We start from the raw sequence: 21,697 nt of genomic DNA, 5'->3' as shown, positions 1-21,697 counted from the left end.
CTTCACAGCTTTTCTGTTTTAAAACGTGTCCTAAAGATGATAGTCATAGTGGACTACCACAGATTAGAAATCTGCCATCAGAATATGAGCAGAACTGCAAGAGTTAGAAGGATGATTTACTGGTGAGATACAAGTTTATTTGTTCCAGTCCATCATCAAGATGCTGGGGGAACTCACTTGCCAAGTAGTCCTTTGTTTATCAGCCTTGACCAGTGCTTTTTTTTGATTCATTCATGTCTGTCTCTTTCTGTCACTTCCAAGTGTAGCTGGATGGCTTTTGTTTTGTTTTTGTTTTGTTTTTGTGGTTGTTGTGGTTTGTTTGTTTTTTTAAACTATGCATTCTCTTACTATCTCCTACCTCTTTCTTTCACCAGGCCCCAATGTTTTCTTGGTCCCGGCTGAGAGATGCTGACCCTGTTCTCCGATGTGAAATGGCCTCTACTGGGGAGGTATCTTCTAGATTTGCCTTTTTTCTTTGTTGTTGTTGTTCTTGTTGAAACCAAGTTGACTTTAAACATCATGAATCTTTGAAACTGATCTTGTTACTGCCTGTATCGTGATGGCATCTGTAGCTTCTTCAGAAGATTTATAACATCTTTTTTAGCTGTAAAAACACACTGTCCTGGAAATCCCAGTTTATTCAGCCACTGGATGTCCCTCTTTACCTGCATGTCAGCTCCCCGAGTTGGACCTGGTTGGTGTGACAGCCTGAAATGAGTTTATCTGAGAGCTGTTGGGTTCTGGGACGTTCTTGATGTGTCAGTCTGTTTTATGAATCACCTGCTTCTAGACAGACAAGTGCTTACAGCTTTCAACCCCCCCATTGACACATACCAGAATAGCAATATTGAGTCTCCAGGTCATGAGTGTTTGGTCTTGGAACATGCTGGTTTCTTGAAAGCAACAAATATGTGTGGTGATATTTTTCTTGTTGCCAGGTAACATTGAGGCATGTCCCAAGGTGCGAAAGGAGAGAAAGGGTGAATAAAATGCGATGGCTGTAGTATGGACTGTCAGTATGATGAGGGGGAAGCTGAGCTGCTTCACCTACTCTTTCTACTGTGAAGTGCTTCCAAAATGTCTCTGGTGTATGCATGGCACACTCTAAAGGCAGAAAGCTGTTTCTCTTCCTTTGTAGGCTCAGCACTGACGGGAGCCCTCACTCCTCAAGGTGTACAGGTTTCTGTCAACATCATTTGAAGGGATATTAATTCATCTAGAACAAAGAGTTTTGTTTAAGAGTTATTGCTGAGCTGTCAATAGCTTCTGTAGATATACCTAAACCATCTTTAAACTTGCTTGCTCTGTTGCTTCTAGAAAAGTTGTGGTAGCAATAAACTTATTCTGGGCTAGAAAGCCCACTCGGGAAGTGATTAAATACTGAAGGTAATTAGACTGGCCTAACTCTGTTCTACCATAGCTAGGCAGGTGGCAGAGCCTGGGCTGCTCCATTTGATATGAGCTTGGGTATGTCTACATGAGCTTTTTTCATTAAGAAAGCCTTATAGTTTAGTATGAAAAAGCACTATACCCAGATACAAGGTAAGAACAGCCTTAGGTCTCCTATATCTCTCCAGAATTACTTTATTTTGCTCTTCATAATGTGAGGGAAATCAATATTGCAGAAGATTTCCTTTCAGTGTAGTTAATGGGCAGAAAAAAGCCAAGCGACTTCCTTATTTTCAGAACAAAATTGATTACACAGACACCCACCCCCCACAAACACCCCCCAATGAAATAAAGGAATAAAAATGTAACTAAGGGCAAGAATTATTTTTCTGCTCTTTATATGGAGTTAGAGATTACCTTGGTCATAAAGGAGGGATTATTAACTTTTATGAGTTGGAAAGATCCATATTCACAAATGCCATAAAATGTGACAGTTATGAAAGTCTTTCTTATGAGTGAAGTAAGGATAATAACTTGCTTTGGGTAAAATGCTCAATTATTCCTCAAAGACATTTTTCACACACATGGCTTGATTTGGGCTTGAATTTGTTGCATCTATCTGGCAGAGATGTATTTTGTGGAAGCTGTGGTTCCCACAACAGTAGAAGACACAGTGCTGGTGGGTCCCTTTGAGTTCTGTGGCTATTCTGACCACGCCACAATGATAAACCTCTCCTGGCAGGCTGGAAACCCCTGGTCCGAGTGTGCATGGCAGGGAGCTGGCTGCCACCCTAGAAAGCCCAGGACATACGTAACCCCTCAGCCACTTACGCTGAAGAACAGACTGAACACTCAAGGATGAGTGTTTAGAGAAAAGCTGAGTTATTAGTTGTCATGATGGTTTTTTTATCCCTTCCCTTGTGGGATTTTTTTGTTGTTGTTGTTTGTTCTTTTTTTTACTTCAGAAGATCTGGCAAATCATCATTTGTTCTTCTTACATAGGAAATATTGGCACCATGGTAACGGTGGGACCATGAATATGAGGGCTCCCTCTGTGATGGGAGGGACCATAGCAGGAAAATGGGAGAGCAATTCTCAATCAGCCCCTTTATCCCATCTGTGTATGTGTGCAGATCTGTTATTTCAAAGAGAAAAATCTGTGACAGTTTCTGCTTCTCACTGTTTTTCAACAAGTGTGGAGTTAGCCAGAAAAAAAAGCGAAAAGGTGGGGGGGTTGTTGTGGTTTTTTGTTTGGTTTTGTTTTTTAAAAAAAACTTTCACAAAAGCTTGTGTGTTCCTCCTTTCATCATCAGAATTCCAAATTTTGGTAAGGAACATAGTTTAGTTCTTTCAGAAGATCATTACCGCATGACAGTCTGTGAACATCTGAGCTCCACAGGCAGTTCTGAATGATGGAGAACTGCTGAATGATTTTTATTGATTTCTTTATCAAGTCTTTGTTTACATAAAATAAATTATTATGAATTGTCATGATTTTTTTGTTCTTTTCCTAAGTGCATACTTGAATTTTGTACATCTATGGACTTTTAATGGAAAAACAACTTTATAGTCCATGGTTTATCTTCAGAGGAAATGCCAGAAATACATGACGGCGCAAGTGCTGTCTTACCCTAGTTGGCAGCATACATGCAGAGAAACATGCCTGCATACAGAATACTCACTAATATTTAAGCATTATATAATGTTAAACAATTCGCAGTGCACTCACAAACATAGGAGCAGAGGCTGTATACAGCATTCCCATAACTCAGCAGAATCAATTGTTATTACACCTTGGTGTGCTGTTTGAAACTAAGGCGTTGCTTATTCCTTTGTTATTGCTTCATTAAAATGATGAGATTTGTCTGCAATGATTTTCTGATTTATTTTTTTTCTACCCCTGCCTGCAGGCTCCATGCAAAAGCACTCTGATTCTGGGCAAAAAAGTCAAAAGAGCCTAATTAAAAATTTAATTCCTGTTTCTTTTTAAAACAATGATTAGGGGTTATTTTTGGTTTTTCTCCTCATGCTTCCTTCTCTGTGCCTTTTCCCAGGTCGCATGCTTCGGGGAGGATGTATACTCTGCCTTCCAGAAGGCTATGCTTGCCACAGGGTTTAGGTTTCCTAAGGAAGGAATTTTGATTGGAATCCAGGTGAGTCCTAAGAATCAAAGCTGAGAAAGGACTGACACAGAGGAACTCAGTAACTGTTCCTTTGGTTTCATTCATGTGTCTTTTTGGCTTAAATATGTGTCTCTGTGATGCAGCTTGAAGTGCAGTAAGACAATGAGGAATAAACACCATGGAGAGGTCTTTACTGAATTCTCTGGGGCTGGCCTATTGTTTGGGTTTTTTTTTCCCCTCTGGCTCCTGATGGTTTCTACTGGGAGCTGCAGAATTTTGCTGGGAGCCAACCCCCGGGATCGCTGAAAGCAGAGGTCTGGGATCAGAGTTAGAAGCCACCTTCCTGTGGGGAGCAAAGCCTATAGACAACTGGTTCAGAGAAGTGTCCCAGCTAGAACTCAGAGCCTGCTCCTAGCTCCCTCCCAGATGGGAGCCCTGGGGATGCTACTTTCCAATCCTGACATATGAACTCCATCTGTACATTGCCTCTTGCCTTTTTGCAACTAGTTCCCCTCCACCCCCTCAAAACAGTGAGACAGTTTCCATACTGCAAAGCTGGACCTGCTAATCTTTCCCCATAGGTGCATGTATTTCATTCTGGGTAGAGCTGTCACACCATCCAACAGTGTAGGAAACATAATGTTGTTAGGTTGTTGTGGGGCTAGTTATTGGTGTAACCGTGTCAGGCAATGAGACCTCTACCAGGTTTGGCACTGTCACATTCCTCTCCTCATTGGAGTCACAATGGGAACGTACTTGAGTGCAGTCTGGCAAGGGATTAAAGGATAACAGTCTTCACCCTGCTGCATGCTTTCCTGGCTGCCTTGAGGCATAGCTGCCATTATTTCTTTCCCTGTTTGATGACAGTGTGTGGCCAGTATTGTTCCCTACCATGCATCTCCTATCAGCCAGCAGTAAGTAGCTCAAAAGGGAAGAACCAACACTACATTTCTGTAGCAATGTTTTTTCTTCCTGTATCTTGCCAGAGCGCTCTCTTCTTAGGGACTGCCTCTCAGACACATATTCTGCAGGTCCCATGATTCCACGCTAGACTGGATCTTGGACTTTAGTTTCATCTTTTGCTGTCAGCAACCCTCAGCGTTGCTGTATGTGACAAAAAGTTTAAACAGTGTCATCATGGGAATGTCCTCCAGTGCAATGGCTTCTGCAAACAGCCTTTACGTGGAGAAATTCCTGATGTTTTTTTCTTAGAAAGAGCCCTGCACCTCCTTTTGTAAGGAGGATGTGCATTTCAGCATGAAAAGGTTGCTAGGCAGAAAAGCAAAAAGTGTTTGTTCTTTGTCACAGAATGGTTACCAACTGCAGGAGGTGCTGAAGTCAGAAACACTTGCAAACTTTGAGACCTGTGTATGTTCTTCAAAAATATTCAGATGTTTCCACTGCAACTAGAACATTCTTGGACCCCATAAAGACAACTGATTGCCTCCTGCCATTTCCCCATTGTGCTTGTAATAACCTTATGCCCTACATTATTGCATAAAGCCAATAAAAAACCAAAATAGAATAGATGAATTTTCCTGTCAGACAACTGGGGTGTGAAAAATATGTTGGGCTGTCTCTGCCAGCAGAGGATGTGAAGGAAGTGTGTGAAAAATGGCCAGAAAGGAACATGACTTCTGCTAACACAGATTACTGCTTAGTCCTTAAATATACACATATATACACGCGTCTATGGATTGAAACTGTTGCTCTAAGTTACCTCAAATTAGCAGAAAAATCTTTGCTTGCTACCTAGATAAAATGTAAAAGTTCAGTATGAAACTTAGTTAGGGCAGTTAGTCGTGTGCCTACTGTATACCTAATCACTGCAGATTTTGAAACAGCATCTAAAAAGGGGGGGAAAAAAGCAGGAGAAGAAAAAATGAGAGCCCAGTGTTTAAAATTTAAGCCTATTTTCCTGATAGCAGCTGAAGGGTAACAGGCAGCAAAGAGTAATTTTAGCTATAGAAAGCATTTATGTAGGTTCTGTGTCAATATCTGTTAAACTGAGCCAAATGTTCTATGTACGCAGGTCTTAAGAAAAAAAAGGTGAAAAAAAAATAACACAACCCCAAAAGCTCAGCCCCCCCAAACCTTTTAAAAGTAACAAGATTCTGTCCTTTTTAATGAGTAATTTACAGTTTATTTTCTTGCCAAAGAAACTTGAAAACAACCGATCAATCGTTTAAAGGTCTCTCTTCATCTCAGCATATTTTGATTTATAATTAAACTGCAAAAGAAGAAGTATAATGTTAATGCTGAGAACGACGTATTGCTCCCTCACCACTCTGAAATTTGTCACCTACCTACTTTTCAATGGTCCATTTTGAAACAGGGGAGATGAAGCCTTGTAGGAAGGGGAGGCTGAAATGCTGACCTAGACCTGATGTGCAGACTGTGAGTGGTCTTCCCCGAGTATTCCAGGCTGGAGGGGAGGGGAGCCCCTCACTGCAGAAACAAGAGGCACAAGGAACGAGGCATAAAGCAGGCTGTGAACACCAGTAGTGGTGCTCTCATTTGAATCACAAACATGAGGTCATCTGCCTCAAACTGGCAGAAGCTGTCAGTATATCCTCAGAGGGGGAAATACAGGCTCAGAAGGACAGGTATCAGGTTGCCCCTCTCCACCGTCACTTCGTGTTTAAATGTCATTGCTGTGAGGGGGTGATGGGCTGGAGGTCCCTCCCTGGGCAGAGGCCCCTGGCTTTCAAACTGCAGAGTGGTTTCTGCAAGCTGTTCTGCTGCACTCAGGGCTGATTCTTGTCAGGAGCACGTACGTCAGCCCACTTGGGTTTCTCTGAGGAAGGTGCTGTGCTTCACCTGTAGAGGATGCTGAGTGCAAAACATATCCCGCTTTCAGAGGCTTCGTTGCTTCATGACTAATGGCTTGCTCTGATTTTTAGGCTGGACTTTTAGCTCTTGCAGAGACCAAGAGGCCAAATGGTCTTGAATTCAGCTTCCCTCAAAAGTATCTAGGCTCAACATATTTAGGTTATTCAGTATACTGAATAGGTTATACAGTATACCTTTATGCCATTGCTATTAGTTATGTTGAGGTGGGAGGAGGCTGCCTTCTGGAAGGTGAAGTCAAATAGATGTAGTTAACAACAGCAGGCAGGGAAATCTTAGTTTCCTTGCAAATGTTTCATTCTGTGGGGTATTTTGCAAATCGGGAGTCAAATGGCTGCGCTGCAACCTGCAGTCCAAACAGGTCCCCATACACCCAGGTAACAAACTCAGCCTGGCTGAGGGGCGTCCATGGTGGTGTGCTTACGGGTTGCAGTTCCAGTGGTAACCCTGCTAGGGCCATACGGAAATGCTGGTAACAAAGGAATCGTTCTCCAGATCCAACAGGCAAGCACTCCTTGACATCTGTGGGACAGCACCAGGCAGGCTGGGCAGCCAGCCGGGGCCGCAAGCCCCCTGGGTGGTCCCTGAGTTGTGAGCAGCTCTGACATTGCACTGGGTGAGGTTGCCCGGCATCTTAGGGGCCCGATGCTTTTTCAGGGTAAACGGAGTATGACTTTCTTGTTAGACAAATAAATTTCTACTACTTTATGCAAACTGATAATCTGACCTGTTTTCCTTTCACAATTTGGAGAAATCTATGATGCTGAAACCCTGAGTCTGCAATTAAATAATTTATATTTTATGCAAGAGGAGTTGAAAAGCTCATTTTATTTTCTTTCCTGATTGGGCTATTCAGTGATATCTCTGGGATGGAGCGCATCTGTCTTACATCTGTGCTGGTGACCATGAGATGCGGAAAGCATTGATGGAGTATTTTATTTTTAAATCCCAGCACTCCAAGTCTGTTGTTTCAAGGTAACCTTCTGCCTTGGTTCCTTACAAACCAGAATTTTTGCATGCTCCACAATGGGTTTTGATAGGGAATTCAAGATTAGCACAGGAGATGAGCTGGCTCCATTTTGAGCTGGATCTTAGGGAGAACTTGTGTAGCTGTATTGAATTAACTGAGGATATAGCCCTTTACAAATGGCAATGCATGCTAGCAAACATGAGAGAGAGGTTATGAGAAATAGAACTTTTCCGATAAAGGAAAAAGAATACAATTCTCCTACAATAAATATCTTCCACTAAATAAATCTTGTAACTTCTCACCTTTAGTAACTAATGGTTTCTTACACAGGTTCTTTCAGCCAGCTTGTAAATCTGAGGCTGCTCCGATGCAAGCTGACAGCTGTAATTTCTTTTCATGGAGAGGCTGTTTTATGTGTCACAAGTGTTCAGTACATGTTTGATAGAAGTTTATAATACTGTTTGAAAGCCAAACCCCCTGACCAGAAGGCAGAACCATTCTCTCTGACTGGGAAGCTGCCAGCCCTGTCACACTGTATATTTATATTTTCCAGTTAGTGTACAGAATGAGATGGCTTTCAGAATGAGGTTCTTTCCAGTGTGCTTGAAAAAAACCTGTTGATTCCTTTGCTTCATAGGAAATTGTTCACCCTTCAGAATGTTGCACTCTCACCTGTATAGGTTAACCTATTAGTAGCTCCAGCAAGGACAAGGGAGCTAGCAATAATCTCACTTGCAAATGGTCAGACCAGGCTAAAGTTAAAAGCAAGGTCTGGCCTGCCTTGGCAGTAAGAAGGGCATGTGTTGCATCTGAGCTTTGCATTGCTGTACCTTCAGCGTCCTGAAGAAAGTTATGCTGGGATCAAATTTTTACTCACCTGTTGTAAAATGGCTTGTTCAAGTGCAGATGTCTACAGAAGGTCATCTTATCTGTACTTCTATATTCTGTTGGATCTGGGTATGCATTATGAGAGTTTCTTTCAAAAACGCCCTAAGTACTTGGTCATTCAGGTCCTCCTGGGAATAGGGTGTCCCAATTTCCTGAGTGGTTTTCTATTTCCATAGACCCATGGGAGTTAGAAATGAACTCATGCGTATGCAGGCTCTTCTTCATGTGAATTTGCAAACAGAGCATCCAAAGGGAGCCCAAAGCCTGTCCATACATTATCTGCCAGATTAAAAGGCCAAATGTTTGAGCAGTGATTGAAAAGATACTCAGTTAAGAGCAGAGGAGACTTTAGTTGGTGTATTTGAGAAGACACTTGCCCAGATACTTAACATGCAGTAGTAAATCTGTGGTTGCAGTCAAATTTGGAGTGGGAACGCTTACCCTGGTGTTGTAACAAAATATGTCTCAGCTGGGGGTGACTTGGGCTTCAGGATCCAGACAGGTTTATTGGAATGACACCGTACACACAAATTCAGGCATTTCTGTATGTGTGCATGCACACACACACACACACACACACACACTTAGCACAGAAAGGTGTGTTTGCCTCAGCACAGTCTGGAGGAGCTTTGTGTTGCTCAACAAAACACTGTTTCTAAATCCTAGCTTTGATGCTGTATCTAACAAATTTCCTTCTTCAGAAGTCCTTCCGCTCCAGATTCCTCAGCGTAGCAGAACTACTGCATGAAGAAGGTTTTAAGGTAGGTGGTTTCAGTTATTTAAAGCTAGTGTGTTCAAAATCTGAAACATACTCACCCCTCTACAGGAATGTAAAACGTCAGAGTTTATTTGGAGGTAGAGGAAAAAAAGGACATTTTTCACGTACAACAGTGGGTTTTAGCTGAGGGACCCGTAAAGTCAGCAGGTATCACCCAAATGAAAGTTTTCGTGATTGTTTAATTGAATATGTGGGACTGTTATAAGGCTAAAACCAGCCCTGGCTCTGCTATCAGCCTGCAGCCAGGATGTCACGTTATAACTCATCTGAGTTCTCCAAGAAACAAAAATGCCAACAAGATGCCATGTATGACAGAAGGGGGGGGAAGGAGAAGCCTTTTTTATGGAAAAGGTCTTTACAGTGCTTCATCTTCAGTGATGTTCACAAGCTGCAGACATGAAATCTGTGGTGTTTACATCCCTCTTGTAATTCTTCTGCATGATTTTGCATCCATATCCCTACTGAAAGGTAACTAACAACATAGCCACAGAAGATAGGCGAGAGCTTTTTAGTATTAAGTATTATTTTCCTCAGTGGCATTAGTGTAAGTACTTGATTTACAGTTCTGCCCTTCAAAACATAATGCTAGGCAAAAAGGAAAGGGGAGTGTGGGTGGGTGGGTGGGCTGCAAAAAATTTTTTTAAGTGATTGAACTTAACCCCATTGAAAGTCAGAGGGATTTAGGTTTTCCTGAGACACCTGACTCTTTCTGGATGTGTTACCACCATTCATTGACAGTCATGCATCAGCACATCACAGATAACAGAAAGCTGGGAAAGTCATGCTGTTCTCTGTGTGTCTCTCTCTGTATGGAGAAACACCTTTGTGATGAAAAATGCCCTCCAAAATCAGCTCTGACAACCAAGCTGTGTGTTGGGTCAGACCCTTGTGAGTTAAATGAAAAGTTTCGGTATTATGAAGCACGTAATAAGTAACCTTTTTTTTTTTTTTTCTCTTAACAGCTTTATGCCACAGAAGGTACTTCAGACTGGCTCAATGCTAATGGCATCCCAGCAAATCCTGTGGCATGGCCATCCCAGGAAGGCCAGAATCTGAGCCTCCCCTCAGTCAGGAGGTAAGAGTAATACCTTGTCAAATTTGTGTTAACATAGAATCATAGAATGGGTTGGGTTAGAAGGGACCTTACAAACATCTAGTTCCAACACCTCTGCCAAGAGCAGGGACACCTTCCACTAGACCAAAGCCCCATCCAGCCTGGCCTTGAACAATTCCAGGGACGGGGCATCCACAGATTCTCTAGGCAGCCTGTGCCGGTGCCTCACCACTCTCGTAGTAAAGAATTTCTTCATTATATCTAATCTAAGTCCACTCTTTTTCAGCTTGAAGCCATTCCCCTTGTCCTATCACTACATGCCCTTGTATAGAGTCCCTCTCCAGCTTTCTTGTAGGCCCCCTTTGAGTACCAGAAGGCTGTGACAAGGTGTCCCTGGAGCCTTCTCTTCTACACACTGAACAACCCCAACTCTCTCAGCCTGTCTTCATAGGAGAGGTGCTCCAGCCCTCTGAGCATCTTCCTGGCCCTCCTCTGGACCTGCTCCAACAGGTCCATGTCATTCTTCTGTTGGGGGCCCCAGGGCTGAACGCAGTGCTCCAGGTGGGGTCTGATGAGGGTGGAGTAGAGGGGGGCAATCACCTCCCTTGGCCGGCTGGCCACGCTTCTTTTGATGCAACCCAGGATTTTGTTGGCTTTCTGGGCTACAAGCACACATTGCTTGGCCATGTTGAGCTTCTCATGCACCAGCACCCCCAAATCTTTCTCCTCATGGCTGCTTTCAGTGCATTCTCTGGCCAGTCTGTATTTGTGCTTGGGATTGCATCCCAAGCATCAAACATTGAGGACAGCAAATACAAGGGGCAAACTGCTGACCCTGTTCAGATAGATGATAGTGATTTAATGGGACTTTGGATTCAATCCAAAGGTTTTGTTTTATCTGATTCTGCCTGGAATTGCCACAGCAGGTTTTGGGTTAATTAATGAACATCTCATTGAACAGTCCTATCTAAATGGCTTGGATGTATTGCTCCATGTGACATATTCATGCAAGGATATGTGGGATCTGAATATTTAGTTTTTAATAACAGTCAGTCATGCCTTTAACAGAGCTGTATGAATATTGCTTTGCATCACTGAATAAAACAGAAATAAAGCCCAAACTTCTGAGTTGCAACTTAGTGCCTTAACCCTTTAACCCTTCTTTCTTGGCGTGTACAACTAAACGCAAATGAAAATCTTCAGTGTTGCTTACCTGCATGCCTCTGCTATTCATCATAGATTTTCATTAATCAAGACACACTGTGATACTGTCTTGTGCATTGTCTCTTTAGGCTGATAAGGGATGGGAAAATAGATCTGGTGATTAACCTGCCTAACAGCAACAGCAAGTTGGTTCATGATAATTACGTGATCCGGAGGATGGCTATCGACAGCGGGATTGCTCTGCTCACTAATTTCCAGGTACTTCCCATGTTGTTCTTTCTCCTTTTAGCTGTAAGAGCCTTCCAAGCTTTCAAGCACTTTTGACCTTAGATTCTACTGCGTTTGGACCCTTGTTATGTCTGACACATAATAATGTGTCAGAAAATCTTGGCAACACAATTGTTTGAATGTATTTTCTTTTTGCTACTATAGAAAATAACAATGCTCAAGGTAAAAAAAAAAAAAAAAAAAAAAAAAAAAAGAACGAAGAAAATTTTGAGTCCTGCACTGCAGCTGAAGTTGTTGCTGTTTCGTTTTCACTTCAGAGCAAACTTCTTGCACAAGATTGCCTGTAACATGTTTAAATTACACATGGGAACAGTTTTTTAGTGGGATGTTTTTCCAGTACAGTCCTTAAACCTTAAAGCAGGATATAGCTGGGCTTTCTTGAATGATGCTTGGGGTAATCCAGTTTCAAAGTGCCATCCAAGTGGAATTGCTGCCTGTCCTGTTGTGGTCCCCAGTTGCAGGTCATTATGTGTTTGTAGCTAATGACAAACCCTTTTCACATACTGATAGGGGAAGAGGTATTTGGTAATGCAAAGTGGACTCCTGCTGCCAGCAGTACCTTGACTTCCTTTGCAAGTGGCTTCAACTGTCACAAAAGAGCCTCATCTGGCTCTCATTAAGCACAGCAACCAAATTCCTGTTGATTTCAGTGGGCACTGACATGGAACCCAGTGACTTACACTGGTGTCCAACTGTGCAAAATCTTCTGCTGTGATTGGAGTGACTGGAGAGCAGGGAGAATGCCAAACTGTAAGTTCATAGACAGGATAATGCCAAACATGATAATGCCAAACATGATTAGTAGGAATGGGAAATTGCAGACCCATCTTTTGCCTACTAACTAAACACACACTGATGACCAGAGCAGGAGTCCCCATCCAAAATTCATTACCACACCCGCTGATGCATTTCATTGAACTCTTTTGATTGCAGAGTTTTAATCTTTGAGTTTGAGAGAGGAAAAGACCCCTGCGTTCTCATAAAGGTTTGGGCTGTAGGAGGAGATGGCTGTTCTCCTGGGACAGAGCTGTTTTGCCAAAGAAGCCTCTAGTGTCTCCAGCTAAATAGGCAGGCTCCAGGGGGCTGGAGCCAACCCCCATGCACAGTCACCTTGAAATTGGTACTGATTTGGATGGACTCAAGGACTGGAACTGCACAGGGTAGTTTCCGGGTGACAGTGTAGGAGTGTGGAGCCTGCTCTATTACTCAGCCTTCTCCAGAAGGCTTTGCAATGCTCAGTCCTCCTCTGCTTTATATTGACAGGTGACAAAGCTTTTTGCTGAAGCTGTCAAATACTCTGGGAAATTGGACTCCAGGAGTCTCTTCCACTACAAACAGTTTGACAACGGAAACACTGCATAGAAGACCTATCTCCAACCTGCAATGCTTCTGGCACCACAAAAGAGAGGGGGCCTCAGATCATACACCTAACCATCTTTCCATGGATTTTATAGCATCTGCACTGATTGTTTTACCAACTCCAACTAATTCCTAGCCAATACTTTCAATGGCTCATTGGAAAGCTGTCCTCTTCCCAGCCTCTACCCATTTCCACATTTCCCCCCATTTCCACAAAGGATCAAATATCAGTTACTTATTAGATAGGTAGATCCTGACACCACCATAGCAGAGGAGATGATAGGAGATACAAGTGATTATACATGGGGCTGGTTCTTTTCATAACCAAGCCTGCTCCTCCTTCGAAATGCCTTCCTTGCGTCCATATTCCCAGCTATTCTCATGCTGGATTACCCAAATTCCCATAGAAAGCCACTAGCTTTCTCTTTCCATTGCTGATTACTGAGGATTTTACAACTTTACATAACAATTGAACATCCTCCTTCTTGATTCACCCAAAGATACCATGGATACCTGCCACGGTGATGAGTGTAATAGGAACTCTTTAAAGACATATGAACACGAATTCCTCATGGTTTCCTGCAGCAGCTGACAGGAATGATGCAGCTACTTTTTGTCGTGTTTTTAACCTTGGCCAAGAATCTTCTTCAGCCTGTAGATTTGATGGGAGAGGAAGGCTGTATGTGTGTGTCCTGGAATTGCTTCCAAATCCTTCTCAGTCCTTCAAGCTATTATTTTTAAAATTCTGGCTCAACATTCTGAATTCAGGCTGCTGTCCCTGTGTCATAAAGGCTTTCTCTCAGCTTTGTGTCTGGCTTCAAAAGTGGAGGACTCCCCAAAGACTTCTGTGTGTTGCTGTCCAATGTTTTGTGCCATGATTGTGGGCATTAAAATTGAATCCTTTCAAAACAAGGTGGAAGTGTTGCAGTGCTTTACCCCTCCAAATTAAGTAACCCTTTCACTTTTGCTCCAGTCCTCTCTGCTGCTTTTTCATCTCTGGCAACACCCGCAAATGCTGTCCATGGAGCACACCCACTGTGCCACATGATGTGTGTTAGCACTTTCTGTCTTCATGGCTAAAGATTTCAGCAGCTCTATGGGCAATAGCACTGCATCCTACAGTATATACAGTACCTGTCTCTAAACATATAGCAGCTAAGGAACTTATGTGTCTGTCTTTTTTCCCCCCATGTTGCAGTATATACAGAGCACACCCTGGAGTCAGGATGATTCAAGATGATTCAAAGTTGGATGACTTCTCTGATGCTTGCTAATCTAAAGTGGAGCATTGTCCTCCAGCCACACTCTTGTCTGCCTGAGACACCAGCTTCAGGGCACTGCTAGTTTGTAGTGACCTACCTCTTGTGTATCTCCAATACCTGCAGACCCTGGCAAGAAATACTGCTGCCAGCTAGTGCTAGATATGTGGTGGTGGAGCTGTGTACCACCCTTTCTCGAAGCTATCAACACTGAAAGTAGTGCACTTTGGACTGTGTTGTGGAGATGAACAAACCTAGGCTGCTGCTTACATGTGCTCTCAAGTTCCCTTGGGTCCCAAAAATCTTTGAATGTAGAAAGAGAATAAGGGTGGGTAGGCAGTCTGGTTTTTTTTTTAAATTAATACTAAAACACTTCAGGAAGAATATAAAATCTGAGGAGAGCTGTTATTGACAAGTGCAAAGGAGCGATGCCTTTGAGTACCACGGGACTCTCTGACCAATTGGTACTAAGCACCAAGACCAAATTTTGGACCAAATGTGGACTTTATTTCTCATCTGGTTGGCATCTTAAGTTCTCTTGTAATGGACATTTCTTCAGTACTGCTGTGATAAACGCAACCCTGCCTGCTGTGCATAGGGAGAGCTTTGCACTTTTAGAGTACAGATGTTATTAAAAGAAAAAACAAAACCCCACCAAAATTCCAGAAGAGCTCAAAGTCATTGAGAGCTCACCCATTTAGTTGTGAAATGGATGACTAATGGTGGTTAATGAAGTAGCAGTCTATATGCATCCTGCACTTTTGTTTTCCACTGCAAAAATCTCATTAACAACTGGTGTCATCTCACATCCTCCCACCCTGCTTTTACTTCTAGTAGTGAACAAAGCAACATCTTAAAACATCTGTATTCTCTTGTTCTTTCTCTTCTATTTTGTCACTTCTCTCATGAGCTGAAAATGAAATAAATGCCCGTATTATGATAGCTATCCATTCTTAAATTGTGTGGCCTGGATTCTGCCCTCCTTTATTTCAAATTTATTTGGTTCTGGGTTTTTGTTTGTGTTTTTTAAAACATTGATGAGCAGTAGTCCATTATGAAGTCATCATTCTCATTGACGATGAATGCATCATTTAATGTGGAGCTGCTGTATGACTCAGAGTTGAGGAGGTGGTAGGAAAAGGGCAGCAGGACACAGCAAAAACTCTTGTCTTCAGCTGCACATATACAAGAAAAAGGAGATGCCGTGATCCCCCAGGAGGGTTGTGTGAAATGTAAGTGAGGAGCCAGATGATAGGGCAGCAGGCTCAGAAACATCGAAGAGATGGGAACTTTAAAACAGGTTGTCAGTTTTGGAAAATAGGGAAAACTTTATTGCTTTTAATTTAACTTTCTTAAACAATGCTCCTGCTAATTAGCTAACAGTGTGAGAGTATATGTATCTACGTATACATGTGTCTACACATTCCTGGTGTACTTGTTGCAGCAGCTGCAGGTACTTAAACCACAGCTTCTTTTGTGTCCACAGACTCTCATATAATTAGAGTAGAATTTAGCAGAAAAATATACCCAAGATTAATATATTCTGAGTACTCTATAATTATTCAGTAGTGTTAAAGTTTTGCTGCTGGTACTGAACACTGGTCCCTTCCCCGCTCCTCTGAAGCAGGTGACACTAATGTCCTTCCACACTTAACCAGACCCATCTATACATACACACCATCCCCTGAGCTGTCTCTTCCTCCATCTCCTTTTGTTGTCTCCTCCCCTTCCCCTGTTGGAGGAAAAAAATATATTCTTTTTGTTCTGATGGATGCAAGATGAAACAATAACTCTTATCATGGTCAGAAGGACCCAAGAAATCATCCCCCAGTTTACCTTGTGCAAACACTGAATGCTGGCTGAATTTCTTTCTTGATATGCTTTTCTTCTTTGTGTAATGAAGGTGCAGACACTATAGGAAAAGATTTTTAAGTATCTGCAGCTGTTGGGATCAATGCAGATCTAAAAAGAAAAAGTTACAGTTAGTATCCTTTGTAACAAGCTCATCTCTGCTTTCAACAGATTCTGCCTTATAAAGTCTTTTTCTTATTAATCTTGGGGAGGATGACAATGACAGATGAAAGGGGATGCCATTCAGAGCAAGAAATTTGCTGATCTATGAACAGTCAATTTTATTCTTTTTTACTGTCTTAAAAGGAGGTTGATAAAGAGACACATGAAGGTATAAGAGACAGTACAAAGCACAACTTTTGAGATAAGCACAAGAAAAGGTGGCAAGAGCCATGACGAAATATGATGAAGGCACTTAATTTTTAGTAACAGAGATGGTTTTTTTCTCAGTGGTCAGTCTGCTGAGCTGCTCTCTGGAGCCATAGCTGTCCAAGTGTGCCAAGAGCTGGGAAGCTCTGGAGGCTCAATTTCCCAGAAAGCACCGCTGAACATTAAGGTCAGGCTCTATACCCAGTTTTGGTCACCTTCCTGGATTTATTCTTCTGCAGTTAGCACCATTTAAATCACTTGAGGATTGCTGGGGCAGCCCCTGCAGAGGTTAGTAGTAAAGCAGTAATAGTTAGGCACGTTGAAAGCAAGAAGAAAAGAATGGAAGAGCGTGAAGACAACTTATTGCTACTACTTTCTGCTTTCCTGGTAGAGGATTTAAAACACAGTGAGATGAAAGCATATGCTTTATATAATTGAAAAGAAATAGTGAAAAGCTTTAAGATGCCTCTTTACTTTGAGACCATTTGAAACCGTCAAAATCAGGTTTCTGAAAGTCCTAGGAAACAGCTAAGTAGGAAAGACTCCATGATCTGAAAGAGCTCTCGGTAGGCAGTGAGCAGAGAAATAAGTATTATTTGCCTTGCAGGTCGCTGGGTTTTCCTGGACTGGGTGTTGCCACCAGCCTGTAAGGTGCTTTTTTTTTCCTTTCTCCACATACCAAGTGTATTTTGCACTCTCCTCAAAGTTAGAAAGCCTATTTGTGCTTTGGTACTCTGTGCTTGCATCAGAGGCATCTATGAGTCTGTCTGGGAGCTTAGCAGCTCTATATCTTTATAATGAAGTGATCCATAAAAGTAGGGAGGGCGTTGGAAGTTAGCACTATACTAAACCCCACAAGTGCAATGTGTGTGCAATACCAGTGGTTCAATGCGTGCCTGCTGCCTGTATCCCAGTCAGATGCAAACAACCACTAGGCAGGGGGGTGGGTTCGTGCAACGATCAAGATAGGTGGTAAAAGGAGAGAGCACCGCTGGCTTCTTCTGTTTATAATGTTTGTAATGTCAAATCATAGTCAGAGCAGCCCTGGACCTTGGAAAGCTTTTAGCAGACATAGTTAGTGCTGTTGTCATCTCTGCAAGGACAGGAGGTGCTGCCATGCCGTATGAAGCATATGAATGCCACTGCTGTAGCCATCTGCAGGACATAGAAGTCTGCTATGCTGCAACAGTAAACTGCCAAATAGCACCCAAAGCCTCTTTTTTTCTTCCTTCTGCATCTCAATCTCAAACTGTATAATGTAATTTATAGGGAATAATCTAGTTATGCTGTAACATTTGTTTCACCCTTACATTGAAGAGAATTTAAATCTGAACCTTCTAATGTGTCATAATTAAATGAAGAACACAATATTTTGTCATTAACTAGGTAGGCTGAACTCTCACTCATCGTTATAATTAAAACAAACTGAGTTCTGCAAACTGATAATACCAGTTAGGATAAATTCTTTTAATTCAGAGAAGTTTGTAAAGATGAGACAGAGAGAGAAGCGTTTGTTACAAAATTTGTGCAAGCTTCACAATAATGCACTTTGGGGAAAAGATGAATAATGGCTAGGGAGTAATAGTAATGCTTTGGGATTACCATAATCTTGGATGAATGCTCTGGATCGTCTAAGATGGTATCCAAGAACAGCAAGTGCAGGGAGCTGCAAGGAGTGCAAAGAGTTTGTAGTTCTGGCACAGTTCATTCTCCCAGGGAAAGTTCTGTGTTATTAAAGATCAATTTTTGAACTCCTATAGCATGAAGTTTCTTAGACTCTATGGATACAGGAGTTTTTTCAGTCTGTATAGAGTTGCTTACACCAGTGCAAAACCAGCATAATGTTGCTGTGCTGATTTGACACTGCTTTTAGCCTCTGGTGTAGATGATCACCCAAGATATCCATCATAGAGAATCAGGTGCCTTTTCAGGAAAAACATTTGCTCCTCCAGCTCTAGACAATCTTGTTCTTTTTTCTGACTTCCTGAGCATCACCAAATGCTGCCAAGCTCTTGTCCTTCAAGATCTCTTGTAGTAATGAGACCTCATTATAGCTTAAAATGGCCCTCTGCTATTCACTGTCTTCGGGAGGCATTATAATCCATCCCCTTATGACAGAAGCACTTAGAATAACTCTTAGAAAAGTGGGTTATGTTCTGACTAAGCATCATGGGGCATGGGCTGAAGTGTTTGCTGCCTTTCAAGACTCATGGGAGACAGAATGGTGGAGGTAAAGAAGCGAAAATGTGACCTTTGCTGAGGGTCAGACCTGAGCCTTTAGTCAAATTTTGAATGCACTGATATGGCCAGCTGAAAGCAAATAAATAGTGTGTTCTTACTGCTAGCCAGTCTGAGTTCTTAGTATATCCTAAACTGAGCATTGAAATCTTTTGTAGTGCTCTTCCAACAGCTATAAAGGTACCAGTATTTATCTGTTTTGCAGCTTAGCCTGAGCTGTTGATCCTGAAATGAAGGTCTCAGCAATGCAGTATCATTTATATCTCATTCAGATGCCCAAGCAACATGGTGCCTCAGCAATAGTCCCTTGTGGGGAGTCTCTCCTATGCAGTTTTCACATGGACAACAAAATATGCCTGTTGGAGCTTGGCACAGGTAAGTAAAGAAGTCCTGTAACGGTGTTGAGGAGGAGGAGGAGGTATATGACCATGTCCTTATGAACAACAGTAAGATATAGTATAGTAACGTCGTTCACCATCTGAATACTGTGCAAACCAGTCAGGGAAAATACAGACTTCTAAGGGCGCTTAGGCACAGACCCCAAAGGGCACAGTCACGAGTACAGGGGAAGAAGGACTGACATGTAAGTCACTGGGCAAATTCTAGATTTCTCAGTTTATTTTGTTAGTAAATGCTTTTAAGTAATTTCTGGTAGATATGATAGCCTCAGAGGTTGTTATACTTTCAAAGGCCTGGAAGATATTTTGAGTGTAAGAAATGTCATGCTCTGTAGCTAGCTGGGAGAGAAACCAATGAGTGGAGCATCAAAATGAGAAATACTAGAACTTAACTAATGGTCCTTCTCTATCCTCATTCTCTCCTCATGCAGTTCAGGCTGGGGTGAGATAAGCTGCTAGAGTGGAGGGGAAGCAGTTCATTTTCTGTTTGACACTGCAGCAGCATCTGGTGCAGGAAGAGAGTGAATGTGGGATGCAGCCACATCAACGCAAGAGTCGCCTGGCTGTGCTGTGGCCTGGGTTATCACTACTGTTACTCCCCAACTAGGTTCTCATGCAACACCTGAATGAGTGCATGACAAAACAACCACTTGCAATTTCTGTTCTTACTAGCATGAATGAAGCTGGAGGCATCCAGCTGTCCTAGATTGAAGTATCTCTGAATAGATAAAGATCTGAGACCTCAGCAGAGCGGAGAATGCCGATTGTATAAAAGCATATCCTGGAGTTCCTCAAAGATGTAGTTTCTGTCCTGTGAGATCCAAACAGTGCAATAGCACTGTTTTGTACATTAGTGTAAGCCTAGGCATCCTTAAATAAAAGCTGATTTTTTAATTATTTTTTTTTAATGAACAGCAGGAAAAACAGCCTCAACAAATTATGTTCACTATCTGCCATCAAGAAAAGTCTATTAATAATAATAGTTGGGGTTTTAGTTTTCAAAAAACCCACAATTAAATTTTATTGTGTCATAAGTGATTAGAATTAATTGCTTCCACACTAGCTCTGGTGCTCATTACCTGCTTTAAATTGGGAGTGGCTTTTCTGCAGAATTCCTTCATTTACCGCAATCCCTTTCTGTTATGTTCCTTGCCAGAGAAAATCCATCGCAAAGGCTGTTCACTCTAAGGAATGACTAAAAAGGGAAGGTGTTGACTTAATATATCTTCTTCAAGAGATGAGGATTAACTAAACAGAATGGCTTCTCCCAGTGTTTAAACAGAAATGTTGTGTGTGTTGGAGGAGAGAATGGAGAAAGCCACTTCCACATTGGGTAGATTTTCAATCTCATGCATTAAGATTGAGTGCTCTATATGAATTCTTTTAAAATGGTTCTCTGGTGCTAATCTGAGAATTAATCCAGTGTGGAGGGGAGGATGTGTTTACTCATCTGTTACAATAAATGATGGTAGTTGTCTTTAGCTGCTGCTTTGCTGAAATAAGAACCTTTTGTCACTGATTTGCTGGGCTTGAGTCTGACCTTCCAATCATTAGAGTTGTGACTTTTATTAAGCTTGATTTGGAGACTGGGTAGGACTTTCAAGTCCTACAGACTTCCTAAAGAGCCAGAGTAGCTTGTTGGAGACCAGCCACATCTCATTCGTTGTCCATAGACATCCCTTGCCACTTGGGATTTACCCAAGCAAAACCTGCTGGCCATTGGGCTAGCAGTATCATACCACTTTAACAACTGTCTTCTCCAAGGACTTTTCTAGCCAGCAGGAAGGGATCAGGGTGTAACCCCTGGTGTTCACCTGTTACAGGACCTTCCTTTCACTGCTCAGGGTTTGAGAATTTCCATTCTCACATAGTAACCATTTGCATCAGAAGCTGTTTGGAAAAGAAGCTTGCTTTAATCCTATGTTAGTTCTCTCAGATACTATGGGCCAAGGTCTCAAGCCTTATATCCAAATGTCTCTAAGCCATCGTAACAGCTTCCAAAAACTGCACGTTAAGGGCTGTACTCAGCAGCAGTGCGCCTGGGGCTCAGCTGAAGAGTAGGGCTCTTCTACTCTAGCCTTTTCGTGCCATGCACAGTGGAGGTGTTCAGCCTTCCCACCTCAGATACTAACCTGTAGCAACAGACAGCTGTATAAACTCCAGTTATGCAGAGAACCTAATCCAAATCCACCCCCAATTCCACTCACGTGCTGTTCTCCACTGGTAAGGGAATGACTTAAAGGATGCCTGAATCCTTAGAGGGCACTGTGTAAGGCATCTGATGGGTGAGGTTGCATAAGATCTGTAGAAAATAGAATACTACAGTGCTTTGTACAGCGTAACTTCACTCTTAGGCTGTATTTTTAGAGGGTTAGAGTGCTTCAGATGATGCATTTAGGATAAGATGTTTTCTCTCAATGCAGGATGCTACTCTTATGGAAAAATCCTATAGAATTTTCATACACTTGTCATTATAAAAATTGTATAGAGTATTAGGCCCTTTGTTACAAACCTTGAAAGTTTAGCAGAAAAAGACTTGCTCCCTCTGAATTGTGATAACTTCTGGAATTGAATGGATTTAATTTAATTATCTGTCCCATGGAAAGTTATCACTGTCTATTCAGCTCCAGGACATAGCAGAAGGTAGGAGTGATTTGCTCTGCAGAAATGGGACAATTAGAGTGTAAGTAGCGTAGTCAGAGAGAATTTATGCGGACTG

At 42.2% G+C, this 21,697-nt stretch overlaps 1 protein-coding gene across 1 annotated transcript in view; it reads left to right on the top strand.

Annotated features, from left to right (window-relative positions):
- CPS1 (carbamoyl-phosphate synthase 1) overlaps positions 1-21,046 on the top strand; it is a 123,878-nt gene extending 102,832 nt beyond the window's left edge. The window contains exons 34-39 of the mRNA XM_080398323.1: positions 375-449; positions 3,444-3,542; positions 8,922-8,981; positions 9,961-10,073; positions 11,345-11,474; positions 12,768-21,046. Coding sequence (XP_080254449.1) covers positions 375-449; positions 3,444-3,542; positions 8,922-8,981; positions 9,961-10,073; positions 11,345-11,474; positions 12,768-12,866 — 576 coding nt within the window. The 3' untranslated portion in view covers positions 12,867-21,046. The remainder of the gene's footprint in view (positions 1-374; positions 450-3,443; positions 3,543-8,921; positions 8,982-9,960; positions 10,074-11,344; positions 11,475-12,767) is intronic.
- Positions 21,047-21,697: the final 651 nt, after the last annotated feature.

This window comes from Falco punctatus, assembly GCF_963210335.1.
Source record: "Falco punctatus genome assembly, chromosome: 8".
Lineage (NCBI taxonomy): Eukaryota > Metazoa > Chordata > Aves > Falconiformes > Falconidae > Falco > Falco punctatus.
This window is presented reverse-complemented; position numbering and strand designations above follow the sequence as displayed.